The following is a 21,032-nucleotide window of genomic DNA, read 5'->3' as shown; positions in this document are numbered from 1 at the left end:
CACTGACTCCCCCCCGCTTCCCGCACCGCTGTCCTGAGGCGAGCCTGGCCTTAGAGCCATGAGCCTGCTTTCTAGGCCCAGCTCGAGGTTCTCACAGGCCAGGTCTCATAACTGCTCTGAACTTGGGTTTCCTCATCCGTGAGATACAGCCCGCCATACTGGCCTTGCTTTCCTCACAGGAGAGCCGTGAGGATTAACAAGCTTAGGTGGGACAGCTAGCTGGGTAAACTGTAAAGTGCCGCCCCACAGGAAGGGAGGGATACTGAAGGTGCCAGCCATTTGCCCTTGACCACAAAGGGCAGGAAGTCACTAGGCTCCATCTAAGAAATAAAGTGGCTGGGCTTGTCCCACATCCTGGGAAAAGGCCTGAGGAAGCATCAAAGCTAATTATTTACCACAGATCCATAGCCCTCTCCTCTCCAGATAACTTTCCATTGCGGTTCAAAGTGCAGGTTCTGAGTTCAAACAGCTATAGACTCAGCTCCTGGAGGCCACTGACCAACTAGAAAAGTTGCTTCAGCTCTCTGAGACTGTTTTTTCATCTGCAAAATGGGGATCCTAACATCCCCTACCTGTAGGGTTGCTGTAAAGATTAAATAAAATGATGTATGAAAAACAAGAGAGCCTGGCCTAGGGCCTGGCACACTCCCTCAGTGCTCCAAATGTGGGCCACCATCACCCGACTCGGCCATCCACTTCCTCCAGACCTTTCGGGGAAGCTCCTCTGACTCATGGCCCAGCCACACCCACCCTCCGGAGTCTGCGGGGTGGCCAGGAGTGGGAGCTGGCAGGGCAAGAAACCCCAACACCGTCAGAAGTGAGAGTGTTAGTTGCTCAGTCATGTCCGATTCTTTGCAATCCCGTGGACTGTAGCCTGCCGGGATCCTCTGTCCATGGAATTCTCCAGGCAAGAAGTGGGTAGCCATTCCCTTCTCCAGAGACTTGGACAAAAGGAAAACTGGGAGTGTTTAAGGCCTGTTTAGGGATGCCTCAGACCTGCCCCAATAGCTTCTACTTCACTGAGAGAGTTGCAGGCAGCAGGTCCGGACCCCAGTCCTAAGGGCAGTGACGAAGACACGAGGAGCACGGTGGGGAGAAGGTGCTGTGACATGGGGACCATTTATTTTTCAGAACAGAAGAGTCAGCAGTTTTCCCTAATAAGGCCACAAACCATGGAGTCCCAGAGGGGGAAGGTTGGACTCAGCCTTTGTGACATAAAACCAGTTTTCTCTATTTTGCTCTGTGGATTAATTGCCAACATGATTTAACATGCTGGCAACACCCCCATCCCTCCCTGCCCTGGGAGAAATGAGAAGGTGTCTGCCGATTTGGGGACAGCAAACTCATGAGACAGAAGCGAAGGTGGAAAAAGCATCGGATTGGGAGCTATGTCACTTGCTTCACATCCCAGGTCTGCCAACGATTTGCTCTGTGACCTAAGATAAGTCACATGCCCTGTCTGGACCTCAGTTGCCTCCTTTGTAAAATAAGAGGGTGCACTAGGGAAGCACTGAGTGTTCTTTCAACTCTGCCACTGTGAAGGCTAATTCCTGTTTTGTGCTCACATGGACCAGGAAGGGCAGATGTGTTTAACCCATTTAAGAGATGGGAAGCTGGGGCTCAGAGAGGCTGAGTACGTTGCCTAAGGTCACACAGATGCTGAGCAGCAGACTTGAGATTCCAATCCAGACCTGTCTGACCCCACAGTCCACGCCCTTTGCCTCCAGTAAAGAGAAGGGAACCTCAACAACAACTTATTGAACATCCAGTACCCGCCAGGCTTTCCCCTAAGCATCATGATGTCTTATCTAATCCATTCCTAAAAATAATTCTAGAACACAATACTATTATTTCCCTTGTTTTATAGATGAAAAAACTAAGGCTTGAGAAGCACAAATAACAGGGCCAAGGCCACTCAGCAGATGACTACAGAGCTAGGGTTTGAGTACTGGACAGTGTGTGTGTATATGTTTATATTTTTGGATCATTCTACTATTGCCCTGTGCTCCTCTGCTCACATGGCAGCGAGAGGGTAAATTCTTCATCCCCAGCTCAGCATCCAGGAAAATCTTTTAGTGTAGAAATTAGGAAGCTAGTCAACGGTGAGGGGCAGGGGATGAGAAGCTAGTTTCCCAGGCACAGGGCTAATCGTATAGAGACCTCCGTTTGACGAAGAACAAAACAATTACAACAGGAAATGCACACACATTATACACACGTCACCCGGCTCTAATTTTCAGTCAGCCTTCTTTTCTGGCCCCGTAGCTGCCCTTTCCCCTAGTTTCAGCTCAGGAGCCACACAAGAGGCAGACGTGCTCTTTACCCAGCTGGTGGGAGCTGTGTGCGCACGGGGGGATGGTGACGTCTTTAAAGGACATAGGAAACCTCAGAGGAAAGTTCAATCACTGCTCCACTGATCTGGATTTTCGTAATTCTCACCCCGCTCCTGCCTTCACCAGCCTGATTGGCTGAGGTTTGCGTATGACCTACCGACAGCACAGAGAAAGGGGAGAAAAATGGGGAAACGAGTTTGTTCATTTGGGTGATGGAGTGCCCGCTCCCCTTGCCAGCATGCAAGGTTCAATAACGGCAGACAGGGCTTCAAAAAATTGCAGCATAAATAGATGAGCCCTTTAAGGTAATAGAAATTCTGTCATCCAGGGGAGAAATATAGGCCTTGAGTCCCAGGGGAGGGGACACCAGGCCCCCCTTCTCCCTCTCCCACACTCCCTGTCCCCATTATAGCCTGAGCTGAAACGGAGCATCTGTGTGAGGAATGACCAGAAGGTCCCTTATCTCCCAGCCACACGGGTTCGATGGGGGGAGGAGGTCTGGGAAATCAAGTCTTTGTAGCTCTGGCAGTGACCTCACAGGCTGTTCACTCCAGGCACCAACGTGGCAGCAATTAGTTTTAGAGCAGCGGAGAAGGCTTCATCAGGCTGGCCACCTAGGTGAGGCCTTAATTAAGGAAAGCTGGTCAACGGAGGAGCATGGAGGGGCCGAGGAGCTGGTCTTCTCCCCGCTGTGATGAGAAAGTCTATTCTTGGTTCTGCAGCTGTCCCTGGGAACCCTGGAGCCCTTGGGAAAGCTGCCACTCCCAGCCGGGAGGAAGTTTCAGCTCTGCTCTTCCCCTCACTTCCATTTCCACCTGTACCCCCCAACAGGGGACTCTGGCCAGGACCAGTCAACCTCTTCAGGTAGGGGACCCCTTTGGATAAATAACAACAAAATAGCAGTGGCAGCATGCACAACAGTGGTGATGAAAATAGCTAATACTTGTTGAAGGATGACTAATATGCCAGGTATTCTAGTTATTTTATATGTATGAATTAATTTAATCAGCCCAGTAACTCACTGGACTTTATTATTATTACCCTTTCACATATGAGAAAACAGAGGCACGGAAAGGTTGTATGTTGCCCAAGGTCACACAACTAATATTCAGCAAAGCTGGTATTTGAAGGCAGAGACTCTCCCTCCAGCATCCCTGAGTAACACCACTCCACAGTATTGCTGAGGTAGAAACTTACATCATTTGCCCAGCGAACCTGGAATTGATGTTGGGGGATAGCTGCTCCAGGCCCCCTGCAGCTGCCTGTTTATCTGATGTGCAGAGAAGCCCATGGGTAGACTTAAGCTCCCACCCTGCTGGCAAGCCCCTTGGGAAATGCCATGAATTTCCTTCCTATAAAGGTCAGTTCTGGAATTTCTGCTACGGGCATTTCATCACTCTTCCCAAGATTTGTATTCATTTCAAAGTGTACTGAGCAAGATATTCATGTGGTAGGCATGCACTGGGGAAGGCAGTAAAAGGCTGGAGGGATTCAGACTCTGAGCCACATGCTGTGGGAACAGAGGAGATGGAAGGGTTAATTCTAAAGTGAGGAATATTCAGGGAACACCTTGTGGAAAAGGCAGCCTTTGACTTTAGCCTGAGAGGCTGGGAAGGATTTTCACAGACTGAGATAAGGATAGCGGGGGAGGGTGTCCCAGGAAGAGGGAAAAGCTTGAAAACATGGCATAGGTGGAGTCCTGAAGCAGACACTGTTTGGGGAAAAGTGAATGTGTGTGGCCACAGTGCAGGTTTGTGGCAATGAGCAGGAGATGAGGTCAGGGTGAGCTAACTAGTTTTAAGGGTAACTTACAAGGACTGAGGTTTGATCTTTATTTGGTGGGTATGAGAAGCCATGGAGGGGGTGATGAGATCCCCAACTTCCAAGTGGATGGAAACCTCCACTTAGTCCCCTCAACGACCATTCAGAGAGACTCCCCTCACTTGGTGAATCATCCCTCACTTGGACAGTCCCAGGACTCTGCCACCTTGAGGCCCCTGACCTGTGGCCCTCACTCTGCATTCCCCTACCCCAGTTCACCCAGGTGCTCTGGCTGGGTGAAGACCCCGGGTTCTAATGAAGCAAGAACAGCTCACAGGGACTGTCCGAGGTGCTGAACCAACGCCACACCCAATTTTAAACACTGCCATTTTAACGATGGGCTCCTACACCATGTTTTCTGTTGGGTGGAGAACTTCATTTCCACTTTACAGATGAGAAATGGAAGCTTCCGAAGTGAGAAGAACCAGAGCGAGAAACTTGGTTTCTTGCCTTTCAGCCCAGGGCTCTTTCCTCTCACTCTGCAGCCTCAATGTAGTACAGCAATTCATATCCCAAGTGATTCCATTGCTGCTGCCAAGCTAACATGGAAAATGCCCAGACTCTCTGCCCACTTCCATCCCTATGTTCATTTCCCTATGCATTGAAATGTATGTCCATGCTGCAGTGCATCCTGAGACTGACCATTCAGGGTAACCCACAGGTGCTTGAATGGACCTGCTTGGGACAGCAGCTGTGCATATGTATGGCTCTGTTGCATTGAGAATGCCTGGGCATAACTCATCCTGACATTCTCCTTGGAAGGGAGTGCTGGGCTTGAGGGAAGCAATGTTTCCCTACACTCTCATAGTTCACCAATAATTACTGGGCCTCTACTGTGTTTTAGGCACTAAGCCATGAACTTTCCATTTGAAGATTCTCCTCTCCTCTGAATAGTTGAGGAAATTCAGACGTAGGCAGGATAAGTGACCTACTAATAGGAACAGTATGGATTGGCATTCCAAGATTTGAACCCAAATTTGCGTAGTTCCATGGTGACCCATCAATCAAAGTCCGTCATCTAATAGAGGAGAGTTGTGGTGCTCCCAACACTGCAGGCTTTGGGATCCCGCACAAGTCACACATCCTCTTTGAACTTCAGCTCATTCTCAAGCTGAAGAGCGTGAAAGTGCACTTCTGTAGGGTGCTTGTGAGGAACAGAGATGAAGCATGTGGTGGGTACTCAGTAAGTGTTTGCTGCCAGTGTGAATATGACTATTATTGGGCACAAGCTCTGAGAAGGCCGGATGGGCATCCACACACCCAGCAACTCCTCAAGTTCTTGGCAGAGAAAATATCCAGTGTTCTAGGAAGGAAGGAGAAAGAGTGGGAGGACAAGAACACCCCAAGTGCCAGATGGGCTTGTTTCTGCCCCATATTCTTATGGCCTCAAAGGGTGGGGAGCACCTGGCTGGATCAGGCATGTCACTGGGCTCCCAGAGGTGATTCAGTACTCCTCACCCCTCATGTTTATGATGAACCTGAGGCCATTCTTAGCCCTCAGAGACTCTGCCTTCACAAACGGATTCCAACATCCTCCCTTGGCAAGAAGAGCTCTGCTGTGAGAGGACAGCTGAGGATACGGCCTCACATTCACTGCCCTGCTGGCTACTCACACCCAACAGACAGGACTAATGCAACTCTCACCTTGCAGATGAGGACACTGAGGCCCAGCAGATAAGGAAACTGAGGCCCAGCAAAGTAAAGCAACATGCCCAAGGTTACTGAGCCAAGGCTCAATGTCTCCCAACTCTCAGAAAAGCGCTTTTTAAATGAGTCTCATCATGCAAAATGCCAGGCTGGATGAAGCACAAGCCAGAATCAAGATTGCCGGGAGAAATATCAGTAACCTCAGCTATGCAGATGACACCACCCTTATGGCAGAAAGTGAAGAACTAAAGAGCCTCATGATGAAAGTGAAAGAGGAGAGTGAAAAAATTGGCTTAAAACTCAACATCCAGAAAACTAAGATCAAGGCATCTGGTCCCATCACTTCATGGCAAATAGATGGGGAAACAATGGAAACAGTGACAGAATTTATTTTTTGGGGTTCCAAAATCACTGCAGATGGTGACTGCAGCCATGAAATTAAAAGACGCTTGATCCCTGGAAGAAAAGCTATGACCAACCTAGACAGCATACTAAAAAGCAGAGACATTACTGTGCCAACAAAGGTCCATCTGGCCAAAGCTATGGTTTCTCCAGTGGTCAGGTATAGATGTGAGAGTTGGACTATAAAGAAAGCTAAGTGCTGAAGAATTGATGCTTTTGAACTGTGGTGTTGGAGAAGACTCTTGAGAGTCCCTTGGACTTCAAGGAGATTCAACCAGTCCATCCTAGAGGAAATCAGTCCAGAATATTCATTGGAAGGACTGATGCTGAAGCTGAAACTCCAGTACTTTGGCCACCTGATGCGAAGAGCTGACTCATTTGAAAATACCCTGATGCTGGGAAAGACTGAAGGTGGGAGGAGAAGGGGATGACAGAGGATGAGATGGTTGGATGACATCACCGACTCGATGGACGTGAGTTTGAGCAAGCTCCAGGAGTTGGTGATGGACAGGGAAGCCTGGTGTGCTGCAGCCCATGGGGTCACAAAGAGTTGGACACGACTGAGTGACAGAACTGAACTGAATGTGTCTCAAATTAATTGCCCATCCTAAAACTCTTTCAAGGAAAAAGGCATGTGCATAAATTCACAAACCAAACAACAAATATAGGCATGGTAATTATCATTGACTGTGGGATGTTTCAGGGAGGGTCTCAGCCAAGTCTGTTCAACTAATTACCCTGATCCCCGACCCTGACCAGAGCTGACTAATGGCAGGAAACTGGATTCATTCAGAAGCTGGGGTGAGGGCAACAGTTTGGTTTCCCCCCCTCTGGGAACCTGGTGTGTGCAGGAATGAGTCCTGCTGGATGAGAGCAACTGACTCTTATAATCACGTGGAGCAGCTCCTGCTCATCCCCCGACAGGGCCCTGGAAGAGCCTTTGCAGGTACAGTGAGGCTGGACAGGAGGAGATGGATGGAAAGCCACGGGATGTCAGCAGGGCTCCTTGGCTCACAATTTGTCTCAGCCCTGAGCCCCAGGCAGGTGGGACTGCACATGGAGATGATTCCTACAAGTGCCAAGTCTCCCAAAGTTCAAGGGCAGGATGTTATTTTAATCCCAGGTGGAAGCAAGAGAGACAGTAGCCTGGCCTCCAAACTGCTGGAGCCCTGACCTGGGGGTGTTCATCCCCCAACCCTACACACTCACTGTTTGCAGATGATGAGCTAGGACCCTGGGAGGGGCAGCCACTTGCCCAAAATCTAGAACTGCCCTGGTAGTTGAGCCCGGACTGGGTCTGCAGGTCCTCTGCTCTCTGCTGCAGTCACTTCACTCCAACTTCAGTCACCTGATCACTCACCCAGGTGAGACTTTTAATCCCAAACAGCCATTCTCTCCTACCCAAACCCCAAACCTTGAGCACTCCATTTTTCTATGGAAGTTGTGAAAAAATAGGTGCAAAAACAGTGGAAACAGTGGCAGACTTTACTTTTTTGGGCTCCAAAATCACTGCAAATGGTGACTGCAGGCATGAAATTAAAAGACGCTTACTCCTTGGGAGGAAAGTTATGACCAACCCTGACAGCATATTAAAAAGCAAAGATGTTACTTTGCCAACAAAGGTCCATTTAGTCAAGGCTACGGTTTTTCCAGTAGTCATGTATGGACGTGAGTGTTGAACTATAAAGAAAGCTGAGCACCGAAGAATTGATGCTTTTGAACTGTGGTGTTGGAGAAGACTCTTGAGAGTCCCTTGGACTGTAAGGAGATCCAACCAGTCCATCCTAAAGGAGATAAGTCCTGGGTGTTCATTGGAAGGACTGATGTTGAAGCTGAACCTCCAATACTTTGGCCACCTGATGTGAAGAACTGACTCATTTGAAAAGACCCTGATGCTGGGAAAGATGGAAGGTGGGAGGAGAAGGGGACAACAGAGGATGACATGGTTGGATGGCATCACTGTCTCAATGGACATAAGTCTGAGTAAACTCTGGGAGTTGGTGATGGACAGGGAGGCCTGGAGTGCTGCAGTCTATGGGGTCGAAAAGAGTCAGACACAACTGAGCCACTGAACTGAACTGTGAAACAAGCTCACACCAATAAAGGTAAATGAGAGAGGAAACCTGCAGAAGGACAGATCTCTTTCTCTTCTGAAGATGTCACTGGAATCATTTCCATCTAGTCTGACCTGCCTTGGGGAAAAGAAGGGGGGCACTGAACAGAACTTTGTTCTATAGACCAGGGGAATCCTGCCCACAAAAGACAGCACCACAGGCAAACCTGCCCTCTCATATCATCACAAGGGCTTCCTTGCAGGCCTTTGGATCACCTTGGCAGTGCACTGGCTTCAACCAGACCACATCCAGATCAAATGTATCGGCATCTCCAGGAGGGCGGTCCAGGCGTCAGTATTTGTGAAGCTCCCCAGGTGATTACAGTGGGCAGCCCCAACTGAGCACCATCCCCTTCCTACGCAAAGCAGCACTGGCATCACCGGGGAGCATGTTAGAAATGCAGAACCGCAGGCCCTTCCTCGGTTCTACTACATCAGAACCTACACTTAACAAGGTCCACGGGTGGTTTCTGAGCTCACTAAGGTCTAAGAAGTACTGAGCGAAGGTACTCCATATAGCCCGTTTCTACACCTAACAGCAGCATTGCAAGGCAGGTGTCCCATTCCACAGGTCAGGAAACTGATCCTGAGAGAGGTTAACCCACTGACCCCGGGTCATACATTTGGTGAGTAGGACAGCCAAGATGTGACCCTGGACTGGTTCCAAAGGCCTGACTTTGGACTACACAAACCACTTCCTATAGCACAAAAATATGACCACGGGGTCCCCTGAATGTTTGGGTTCTCACACTCACTGGGCATGAACCACCTTTGAACAGGATTCCACTTGCAATGTCAAGTTCCCTGGAATCAAACTTCAAAAAGACCAGCATAATTCATGAGGAAATACAAATAGTAAACAAACATGTAGGGAAAAGGTTTTACTCTCCCTAGTAATCTGAGAAATGCAAATTAGAGCAATATTGAGAAGCCATTTTCTAGCTATATAATTAGCAAAAATTAAAACAAGAAAAGAATATCAGCAGAGTTGTTTTGAAATAGGTGCATGCATACAGGACTGGTGGCAGTCTAGATTTATATAACCCTTGAGGAGAATAATCTGGCAACATCCATCAAGAGCCATAAATATATTATGCCCACTGACCCTGGGAAGTCACCCTAAGGAAATAATTCAACAGGAGGGGAAAAGCCTTTGGTAGGAAGATGCTCAGTGCACATGTGTTATGAACTTTGGAAACAACTCAGTATTCAGCACTAAAGGAATGGCTGAGGATCCCGGGGGTCCATCAACTCCTGCTGTGTTATGCAACCACTAAAAATGGATAATCAAGAAGCCCCAGCAGCAAACGTGGGTGAAATAAAGCAAAATACAAAGTCTTGTGGTTATTATGTGCTCTGTGGTTATTAGGATGGAAAAATACTATGTACATAGGATAGGGACAGGCAGGAGCTGGGTACAAAGGAGACAACTGGTGTTTCAGGGTGAGGAGACAATGGAAAGACACCTTCCTTCCATTACATTTTGTAGTTACAAACCTCAGCAGAACTGGCCTTGGCAGCTGTCTGGTCATAGCCTCTGAGTGGCCCATGGAGACACTCATTCATTCTTCATCCCTGGGCACAGGGCTGCGCTCCCTGAAATCTGTGTCTGAAATCCAGATAATCTCCCAGAAGTGGGAGAAGCTGGCCCCTCTCCTCTGTGGGGGCAGGGGTGGGCAGAGAGGTCATGGGAGCCCCCTCCCATCTTACCATGAAGCCCGGGGCACAAGTGCAGCTCCCCGTGATGCTGTGGCAGTCGGCACCGTTCTGACAGGTGCAAGGCAGCTGGCAGCCATCACCATAGTAGCCAACGGGGCAGGACTCATTGCAGTGGTCGCCAGACCACCCCGGCTGGCAGGTGCAAGCTCCAGTCACGGGGTGGCAGCTGAATAGATGAGAGAAGGAGGAGAGGGCAGTCTGGTCAGGAATGCGGCCATGTCCCACCCTCTGCCCACCCCAAGTCTGGTCTGCCCTTGGTGCAGGATCGAAGCGCCTCTGATGTTAAACTGCTTAATGTTTTTATTTTATTTTTTATTATTTATTTGGCTGCATTTTGTCTTAGCTGCAGCATGCAGGATCTTTAGTTGCACCTTGTGGGATCTAGATCCCTGACCAAGGATCAAACCCAGGCCCCCTGGATTGGGAGCATGGAGTCTTAGCCACTGAACCCTGAGGGAAGTCCCTTTTGCTTAAAAAAAAAAAATTTTAGCTTAATGTTTTGTTTATTTGTCAGAACATGCCATGGTTACACGGTCTTATAAGCCCAAGAAACAGAGGCTCATAATTGTTAGAAAGTTTACCTAAAGTTACACTGCTAGGAAATGCAAAATCAGGATTAGACGTAGGTCTCCTGACTCCCAAACAAGTGCTCTTTATAACACAAATACAGAGACCAGGGCAGGAGGCGGCCTTTGCAGGTCCTTCCCTTGTGTGCTGTGAGGTTCAGAGCTTCACCCGCTCTGCACCCAAAGCAGATGCCCCGTGTGTGGGCAGGCACTGGGGGCTGCAGTGAGGCCCAGTGGGTCTGTATACTGTAGGGTGCTTACGAGGCCCAGTGGGTCTGTATACTGTAGGTGCTTACTGAGCATTTGCTGAGTTAAAATGGAACCTCTCGGCAGATGTAGCCTCCCCTCTCTGGCAAAGTCTGTATTGGAGAGGACACCCTCCATTCATGCACTGCTAGGGCTCTTTAAGACTGAGCAAGATCATCTCCATCCCTGGTCTGGCTAGGCCAGAGAAAGAACCCTTGACTGGAGGTAAGGGCTGCCTGGTACAACCTCTAGAGAGATGGGAAACCTCTGGCTGGGAGAGTCTGATCCAATAGCCAATATGCATTCACGTTAGAGGAGATGCTGAGTGTGGTGACCATCTTCTTCTTAGAGTTTCTGTGGGGAGTGTAATTGACTGATGTCCCCACCTACTGTGTCTGAAATCCAGATAATCTACCTAAAGTCACATTGCAAGGAATTGCAAAATCAGGATTGGATACAGGTCTCCTGACTCTCAAACAAGTGCTCTTTACAATACAAATCCACAGAGAACAAAGCAGGAGGCTTTGTTTTCTCTGCAGTCACATTTCCCCCAGGCTCCTCTCAGCCAGAGCACAGCGGTATTATATTAAGGTTGACATATTCCTGGGAAGTCTGGGACTCCTCTGATGGGCAATTTGGCTGAAAGACTCCCCATCATGTGAAACTTTCTTTGAACTGTGCTTCAGTTGAACACTTTGCATCTAGCCTTCCTTCCTCCTCTGTTTCCTTCACACAGGTCAGATCTGCCTTACAGTCGATGCTTTTCTAGCCTCCCTAGCTCCTTCCCCCTTTTCCCTCACGGCTGTGTTCCTAGTAAAACCTCTTGCATTTGGCATCTGCTTCTGTGGGGGAGAACCCCGAATGACACTGTGGAGAAGATGCTGGATGGTAGAGACAAGACTTTTGGATTTCCGGTGTCATCTGCTTCCCCGCTATGGAGTCCAGTCCAAGGGTTATGGTTGAAAGGCGCACTCTGGGCTGGCAGGAGGAGCCCACATACAGATCTCGGTTCTGCTAAGTTTCACATAGGTTATGGGCCTCATCTCCCTGGGTCGTTGGTGGATCCCCAGTGCCAGGTTCATATGCACTGCCCAATTAAGAATTCGGGAATGAATAGCACTTTTACTACCAGTAATTATTTTCTCTCTGCTGACTTGTTTATCATCTGTCTCCCCACCAGGTGGCAGCTCCCTGCTGGGGGGTGGTGTCTGTCTCTTTCACTTCTGCATCGTACCCCAGTGGCCAGCAGTGTCCCTGGCACCGGGAAGATACTTAATACGTATTTGGCAAATGAATTAATGAACAAACTAATTGCGTGAAGCTCAGCCAAGCCAATTCTCCTCTGGGAGCTCTGATTTTCTCATGGAAAATGAGAGACGGACAGGAGCAGACAGTTCCTGAATGGTAAGTACAAGTAGCTAAAAATCATTCTGGAAAATATTTAGTTTCATTAATTAATTGTTCAAGTTAAAACAACAACTGGATATCACGTTTTCTCTATCAAAAAGGTAAAGTTTCTTTCTTATTATTATTTTAAATGGACAATACTCAATGCTGGTAAAGGTTTCTAGAAAACAATTTGGGGTTGTATATCAGGAATCCTAAAAATATTCAGACCCTTTGGTCTTGTAATTCCATTTCTAAGAATCTATCCTAAGGAAATGATCACAGTTGTGGAGAAAGATTTATGCATGGAGATGTTCCCTGAAGCATTATTTATAACAGTGGAAAATTGAAGTAATTTAAATAATAATAAATAATATGTGACTAGGCTATTAAAACACCAGACACTTACACCTATATTTCTAATCTTCAAGTAAGCCTGTGAGTTAGGCATTAGTGCCTCTATTTTTCAGATGGCACTTGGAGGTTATATGACTGGCCCAAGGTCACAAAGATAACTCAGTGGCAGCTGGAATTCAAACCCAGGTCTGTCTGGCCATGTTCTAGTCACTGTCTCATGCTGCCTCTGACACCAGGATACTGGTTAAAAGAATTATGACAATTCATATGAAGGCATGGTAGAGAAGTACGCAAATGTTTTCCAGCCTATTTAATGATATGACATAAGGGTAAATGAAATATGCAAACTGTATATCAATACAAAGTCATGATCTAAAATATGAAAAAAGTGTGAAACAGACATGGATGAAGAATGAACCAATTACAACAAAATGGTTTCTGTGCTCACCTCTGGGTTGAGAAATTATGAAGGACTCCGAGTTTTTTCTTTAAATTTCTATGTATTCCCTTTCTCAAACTGAGCATCTATTATATTCATAAACAGATAAAAAGCAATAAAATTACAAATATATAGAAAAGAATGTGTGCAAAGGATGGATGTCTGAAGACTTCCTGACCTTCATGGTTCCCTGGCCCCCACACTGTAAGGGGAAATAGTGGCCTGCACAGCTGCCGCGGGGCGGGGAGCCCCACCTTGGTGGGCCTGACTCTCAGCCAGACAGTTGTGGAGCTCTCCTCTCCGTCGTCAACACTTCCAGCAAAGCTCTGAGGCATGGCCTCTCTCAGTTCCAACTTCCCAGGGGCCTCCTCTGAGGTTTTGATTTAGGGTCAGAGGGCCTGGCTCAATCCGCAGTCATGGAGACTGACATGCTTGGAAGTACTCAAGCATGTGAGCAGGCAGCATTGGCTGCCACGATCAGCTCCGTCCTGCCCTGAAGATTCTGAAGGGTCTCAGGCGCCCTCTTGCCCTCTCTTCAGTAGCCTCACTAGTTACAGGTCCTTGCTCTGGTGTGAAGACTACTCTGTGAGAAGCATACTAGAGGAACAGTGAGCTGGCAAACATTGGCCTCTAAGCCCTCCTGCATTTCTCCTTTCCGTCTCAGCCCACCGGCGTTTTGGATGCGTAGGGGTATATCTCAGCATTAATTTTACCTTTCACTCTGAGAAACCAGAAAGCTCAAAACCAAATCTGAAATCATTTTTTTTCCTCTCTCCTTTCATGTCTCTAAAACTCTATGTTTAAAAATATAATTTCTATTTTCTTGATTTGATTACTTGTTACTTATTATAGAAACTCCAAAAATCCTTTTGGAGAGAGAGCGGGGAACGACCGCTGACTCAGTCATTGACTCAGAAAACTGCCATCACTATGCTCTCAGCGCCTTCGTCACAACTCCCCCTCCATGGTGTCCCCTGCTCTGCCCACCCCGCCACCCCACCACCCCGCCTGGGGGCAGAGCCATTCCCTTGGGTCACAGGGTGGGCAAAGGACTGCTGGTTCGGCTCAGGCAAAGGTCACAAACACTGACGCTGGTTCACTTGCACAGTTTTTTTCCCCCCTCACCTTTCTCCATTTCCCCCAGACATAGATTAATCACAAGTTAATAGGAGCCGAAAGCTGAACAATACAGGAATCTTTTCATGGTGGAATTTTCTGCCTTTTTTTCTCCTGGCTGCTCTGAGATTTCTATCAATGCTGCATCTGTTGGCTAAATCAAATCTTTCAAAGGTAATCCACGATCATGGCTGCTGGAATTCGTCTATGACAATCCAATTGTGGCGGGGACATGGACATGGTCTGACACACGGGCGCTCACTTTCTCAAGGTTATTCCTTGATGAAGGAGGGAGGCTGCTTTGTGTGTGCTACAAAGCGTTTACAGAGGGAATAAAGCATTGGGGAATTTCTCTGGCCACTTTTTCCTTCCCAGGGCACTTGGGCTCGACCTCTTTGAAGCGTCCTCTCCAGAGGGGCACAGAGCAGAAAGAGGCTGGGGCGAGTTGAGGAGAGTTTTCTTTGGTCAGGGGTTGGGAGGTCTTTGTTTCTCTAAGAAAGATGCTCAGGGCTTTCCTTGCAAGTTGTCTTGGTGGGGCTCTTGCAGAAGCCAGGGGGGCAATGAGGCAAGGCTGCTGAGGACCCCACACTGCATCTTTTGGGGAGCTGAGTAGAAGCTTCACTTGCAAAGACCACAAGAAAACTTTCACCCTTACTGGGCTGATGAAAAGTGATAGATTGGGAACCCGAGACAGAGGGGGAAAGTACACGTATCAGGACACTGGCTCAGACACAGGTAGTTCCAAGGCCAGGATCCAGGGGTCCCAGACCCACCAAAACCTGCAGCTTAACTGCCTTAGGAGTAGGAGTCCTAGAGTCATTCCTCTGCTTTTCTTAGATCCCAAGAGAAGGCTCTAGAATGGGACAAAGGCTCACGAGAAGAGAGGAGTGACCTGTGTCCACACGGAGGAAGACAACTTTTCTCTGTGTCCCTGAAAACAAAGCCAAGTGCAGCAAGAGAGGGGTTGAGTGAGATCGGAGGTTCTCCACCGTGGGCAGTCCTGCCTCTCCCTACCCCAACCAGGTGTCAGGACTTGGGGTTGGGGTCATGCTACTGGCATCTACGCTGCTAAACATCCTGCAATGCGCAGGACAGCCGTCCATGACAAAGAATTATCCAGCACAAAACATCCATAGTGGCAATGCTGGGAAATTTCTAGTTAGACCAAATAAAAACTTGGTGGGTGCTGGGGGCTCAGTCACTGGGGCAGTGTGCCAGGAGAAAGCGATGAAACGTTAGAGCTTGGGCAGAAGCACCCTAGAGGAATGGGCTGTTGAAGATGAAGTCAGTGGTTCTTTTTCCTGAAGGTCCGCTCTGTGCCAGGCGCCATGCAGCGCTGAGGCTGCAGAGGTGGGCCAGCCCGTGCTGTGACAACGCTCCCGAAAGAAGGCGGTCAAGTAGACCCGGAGGAACCCAGCCTGGGGGCCTGGCTGCCAGGAGCCCTGGGAGCCCCCACGCCTAAGAAGTGCTGCTGCTCCCAACCCCTGAAACGTGACACGTGTTAAAGAGAGTAAAGCAAATAATCATCAATATTGAATGGGCTGAGATTAGCGGCGGCGAAGAGGGAGTCCTTTCAGATTAATAATGCATTGAGGACTCCTTCAGAGGAGGGGTAAGTTATGCAGGGCACGCTTGCTCGGGCACGGGAAGAAAACAATAGCTCTTTAATTTGGGGGTTAGTTGGATCTCCAAGGCAGGGACTATTCCTGCATTGGATCTCAGCAACAGTCTTGCTTCCTGTCCCTGACATGGACCTCACTTGGCTTCCCTACAGAGCAGGCTTGCTGAGGGGGGTGGGGGCGGTGGCTGGGGTTCCTGGTGCTGCCCATCCACCCATGGAACAGTCTGAGGCAGCTGCCCAGTGCCCCTGACCAGCCATGTGGAAACCCTGTGTTTAGAGCCTGGGAGCTCTCACTGTGCCCTCCAGACCTAGCCCAGAAGCCACCTCCTCCAGGAAGACTTTCCTGACCAGTATGCTTTCTGTTCAGAGCCCTTGGTCACAGTCACTCAAGCACACGACACAACAGAGCCAGCCAGATAAATTTCGTTGCTTCTAAGATGCTTTTTGCCCCACATTTTCATAGCTCTGATGGGTGCGCTATGCAGTCAATGGTATGTCATGGTTCAGATGTAGTAGTACGTACAATAAAGCAGAGCCTCACTACTGGTGTTGTCTTATATTTGAAGAAAAACGGTAGAAGATGCTCAATGTGTGTGCACGTGTGTGTGTGTGTGTGTGTGTGTGTGTGTGTATGTGTAGGGGAGGGCTGCATGTTCCAGACTCAAGTTCCTGAGGGCTGGACAGGTGTTAAGGAACACTTTCTTTTCTCGTGGTCAGCCCTGCAGGCTCTCAGTGTTTGTTGAATGAATAAGTGAATCAATGCTTAAGTCATATACAGGTCAGCTCCGTTGGCTCCAAGGCCCCCTCCTAATGGTTTCCTTTCCACCCTTCTGCCATTGCAGACAGCATTGCCTGAGCCACTCAGCTCTAGGAACTAAGGACTGAGGACAGATTCTGTCTAAGCCATAACACTTGCAAAGATGACTCTGCTTACAGTGACCAGAGGCTCCTGGGCAATGTGTGGAGAAGTAAAAGCTGGAAGTGGGGAGGAGCTGAGGCTAAGTCCTAGCTGTCCCAGAGACAAGGCTACAAGGCAGAGGCCTTTCTGGCCTGAAAACAGCAGCAACACCCATGGCCCAGGGCAGCTGGTCCTCCCCTGAGCTGTCCTGCAGGCCCGAGGGGAGAAGGAGAGTCCCCTCACCCTGCACCATCCTAATAAGAGTCGGTCACATAAAAGGCTGTGAAAGCATTTATCTGGGGCCCGACAGCCTCATCTATTACCAGAGGGCGGTGCCAACTGGTGCAGGAAGCGGGAATTGAAGGGAGCTGGGGGAGGTGGCCCAGGGCAGCTCTGGCTTCTCCACTTCCAGGAAGCAGGGGTGGGGCCAACATCAGTTTAGGTGGCCCTGACCGAGCCCTGAAGGGCAGAGAGCAGGGCAAGGCTGGCCCCAAGCCAAGACCCTGATGCGGGCCTGCCCTTTGTCCCTCCTGCTCTTCTACCCTAGCCAGGGCCAGAGGGGACAGCTCTCTGCAGGCCCCAGGCGAGTCATCCTGAAGGTCTCTTCTAACACTGACCCTCTACGGCTAAAGCCCCGTGCTTCTGCCCTGGTAGTTTGGTTTCTGGGCTCCTTGGGGTTGGGAGATGACTTGGTTAGATACGGACTGTGTGGAGGGGAAATGTTTTCCAGGAAAATGCCCCCAGGGCCTGTGGTACCCCAAGCTCAGCCTCAGCCCCCTACGATTGCATGGCTGCACCCATTCCCACCCTGCTTCCCTGAGGGTCACCAGGCACCCTCTTGCTCCTGTGCGTGGCCTATGTTCAATGCCAGCAGCCAGGTTCAACGTTGGCAACCTTGGGTGGTGGACAGATCAGGCGACCTCAGTCCTCGTCTTGACCAACAGAGTGACCTTGGCTTTCCCTTCTCTGATCAGACTGGCCAGGGACAGTGATCACTGAGGTCCCAGCTCTGCCACTGCCTGCCCAGATAACCCAGGTGGAGGTGGTGGCTTGTGCCCTGAGAGCCCCCTTTCCACCAGGGCCCCCCAGTCCCTGTCCCTGGGCTCCGCTATCCCCCCTCGGGTCGTACCTAACGGTGTTGTCGGCATCGCAGGGGCAGGGCAAGCTGCAGGCTGGGCCGTGCAGGCCCTCGGGGCACAGGCGCTCCTGGCAGCGCGGGCCTTTGTAGCCGGGTTCACACGCGCAGGCGCCGGAGCTGGGGGAACACTGACCTCCGTTGTGGCAGTCACAGCGCTGGGAACACTGGAAGCCGAAGGTCCCCAAGGGGCATTCCTCTTGGCACCTGCAGGACAACAGAGTACGGTTAGTCCGTGCCCCAGACCTGCCTTTCCAGATCCATCGGGCACGCACCCCCTGCCTCCGGGCCTGGGCCTGGGGTGCTGCACCTCCTCACACCCTCCTCCCCTCTTCCCTTTCCTCCTGCAGGAAGTGTTCTGTGGTTTCACCATTCTAGTCCATTCCCCTTTCCAGGCCAGGTCCCCTCAGAGTGAGTTCATACTATCATAGTTCACTGATTGCAGGCTTTGTGGGTTTGTGTTTTTTTTTTTTTCTTTCATTTTTTTGACTGCAGTAAATAAGGATAACATAAATTTGCCGTTTTAATTATTTTCAAGTATAGAGTGGTGTTAAGTACATGTATATTGTTGGGTGGGTTTTCCAGGTGGCTCAGTGATAAAGACTATGCCTGCCAAAGCAGGAGATGTAAGAGACGTGGGTTGGATCCCTGGGTGGAGAAGATCCCCTGGAGGAGGAAATGGCAACCCACTCCAGTGTTCTTGCCCTGGACATCCCATGGCCAGAGGAGCCTGGGGGGGATACGTCCGTGTGGTCACAGAGAGTCGGATACGACTGAGTGAGCACAGACATACAACACACACTGCTGAGCCACCATCAACACCATTCATCCCTAGAACCTTTTCATCTTCCCAAACTGAAACTTCTGTACCCATTAAATGGCAAACCACATGAAGTCCCATGGCCGGAGGAGCCTGGCCGGCTACAGTCCACGGGGTCGCAGAGTCAGACGTGACTTGGTAAAGAGCATGCACGGATGTAGAGTCATTGTCACAGCAACAAATTAAGCGGTAAACCTGGGGGCATTTGAGGAAAGGGACGGGCCACCCCTGCATCCTAGAGGCAAACGGACAGAAATGGCCTATGGACTTTGGATTATCTGCGTCCCCACACTGCTTCAAAGGTGTGGAGAATGGGGAACTGGCCTTACTGCCCTGACATCTGCTTCCTCATCACAGAATGGGATGGTAATAATTAAACCTCACCATGTGTTTGAGGATTAAATGAGATAACGTGTATAAATATTTAGAAAGGTGCCCCATGAATGGTAAGTGCTCAATAAGAAGTGTTAGTTCTTCTTTTTACTCTTGTTAATACTGTTCTCTGTAGTTCTCCTAACAGAGCCCCTGTGGCACGAAAGGCTCAAAGGGAAGACTTCCCAAATGTTTACAATGGAGTGGACTTAGGGAATTATAAATGCTTTAATGATTATGTTTTTCCATTTTCAGGTTTTCTATTTATCTTCTACAATAATAAGGGCAGAGGGGAGCCATAAAAGATGTTAGAAAAAAAAATACAGCCTTAGACTCTTTATTAAATCTTGGTGAGTCCTGAGTTGGAAGCAGTGTTCTTCATCACAGCACCCAGATTGTCTTCCTGCAAGTCTTGCTGCATTTTAGCCCGCTGAAGCCTCAGGGAGGGAAGGAACAGAAAAGAAAGAGAGGAAGAGGGAAGAGAGAAGGGGATGTGTGGAGAAGAAATGGGAGGTAGAAGAGAGGAAGGAAGAGGGGGATAAGATGGAAAGGGTGAGGGTGAAAACCGAGGCAGGTGAAGGAAGAGGACACATTGCAATTGAAGAATTGGACATTGCCAGCCCCAGTTCTGCCTCACAATGGACGGAAGTCACTCAGGTTGCCTCTCCTGGATGTCTCAGACCATCAGGGAAGAAACCCCAGTCTGGAGACACCTCCAGACTCTTCGCTTTCACTGGAACATTCCTGCTCCCTCCCCCCTGGCAGGATTGAGTAGACAGAGTCCTAGAGTGTGAGCTCCCTTCTCTGAAGGGCACGTCTCCACCCCATGTCATATTTACAAAGTGACACTCCATAGCACCAGAAAAAGAATCTGGAAATGAAATATTGACAACCTAATCCATTTACATAATCAGCCTCTTTTTTTTTTTCTACCCACAATTTAAACAACTTATTTATTTAGAGATCAAGCAACGACTGCTAATGAATTTTACACAAAGCATGCTAATAATGGGGACTGTGGAACAGAAGGGTAATCACAGCAGGAATTAGTTTTCTACTTAAACATCCTTCCTTTGCAACATATCAATCTAATGTGTCCGATATTACCATTAACAACCAGATACATTGCTCAATTAAATTACAAAATGAGCTGCAAAACCCTCGTTACGTTTCATGTTTAATTTGCACTGGATTCTGCCTATCCGGGGAGGCCTGCATTATTATACCCACTCAACTATAATATGCTCACAACGATGTGGGGTGGGTTCATGCAGCTGTCACTTACAAAATTAATGGAGGCAATTTTACAAAATATTAAACACCAGGCAGCCCGTTTAGGTGGGAAACCCAAATGTTGCTGGGCCCTCTTTTTGTATTCTTTTCCTGGAGTTGATGGGCAGAGCTTGCCAGAGGACGCTGAGGTCTGAGGGGCTTCGCTTTGTCTCAGGTTCCTGGGCTGGGTCCCAACATGAGGGGTTAGGGTCATTTCTCCATTTGGTACATCTTGGCGGTGGAAATGGAAAGCGCTGATGAGGTTGGGTCTCCTGGTGTGGAGTCTAGCTGGTTGGAGCTATCAACCTGCTTGTCTCCAATGGTGAATGGGTTGTTGGCCATCATGTGCAAGACAAAGGGTCCTGTTTTGGTTCTGGGGTCTTCCAGTTCCTGCCCCTGCTGGCTCAACCTGAGCATTTTCTCACTGGGGGAGACAGTGGGGATGGGAAGGTGGGTGCAGCACTTCAGTCCTGCCTCCCTTTCTTCCCTCAGAGACGCAGACTCCAGCAGAGGTCAGAGAGGGATGGGTCCCCTGATGCCACACCCCACATTCTACGCCAGGGATGCTCACGAGATGAACACTAGCTCACCAAGAGCTCAGATCTGGCTTAAAAGGCTCCAGGCTAGGGGTAAACAAGCTTCAGGCTGGAAATGGAAAATCTCTTTTCTGGACATCGCTAAGGATTTGGGGCTGACTCCAGTGAGAGTTGGAGGAGCCCCACTATGTTGGTCAGAGCCAGAAGGACTCACTAGTTAATTCAGCCCTAAC

At 49.2% G+C, this 21,032-nt stretch overlaps 1 protein-coding gene across 1 annotated transcript in view; it reads right to left on the bottom strand.

The window, feature by feature from the left end:
* Window positions 1-21,032, bottom strand: part of MEGF11 (multiple EGF like domains 11) — a 379,572-nt gene that overhangs the window by 54,238 nt on the left and 304,302 nt on the right. The window contains exons 9-10 of the mRNA XM_061158024.1: window positions 17,794-18,006; window positions 10,027-10,201 (exon numbers count right to left, since the gene is read on the bottom strand). Coding sequence (XP_061014007.1) covers window positions 10,027-10,201; window positions 17,794-18,006 — 388 coding nt within the window. The remainder of the gene's footprint in view (window positions 1-10,026; window positions 10,202-17,793; window positions 18,007-21,032) is intronic.

The sequence above is a fragment of the Dama dama genome, chromosome 12 (assembly GCF_033118175.1).
Source record: "Dama dama isolate Ldn47 chromosome 12, ASM3311817v1, whole genome shotgun sequence".
Taxonomy (NCBI): domain Eukaryota; kingdom Metazoa; phylum Chordata; class Mammalia; order Artiodactyla; family Cervidae; genus Dama; species Dama dama.
Note: the sequence above shows the minus strand (reverse complement) of the source record. Positions and strands in the feature narration are given on the sequence as shown.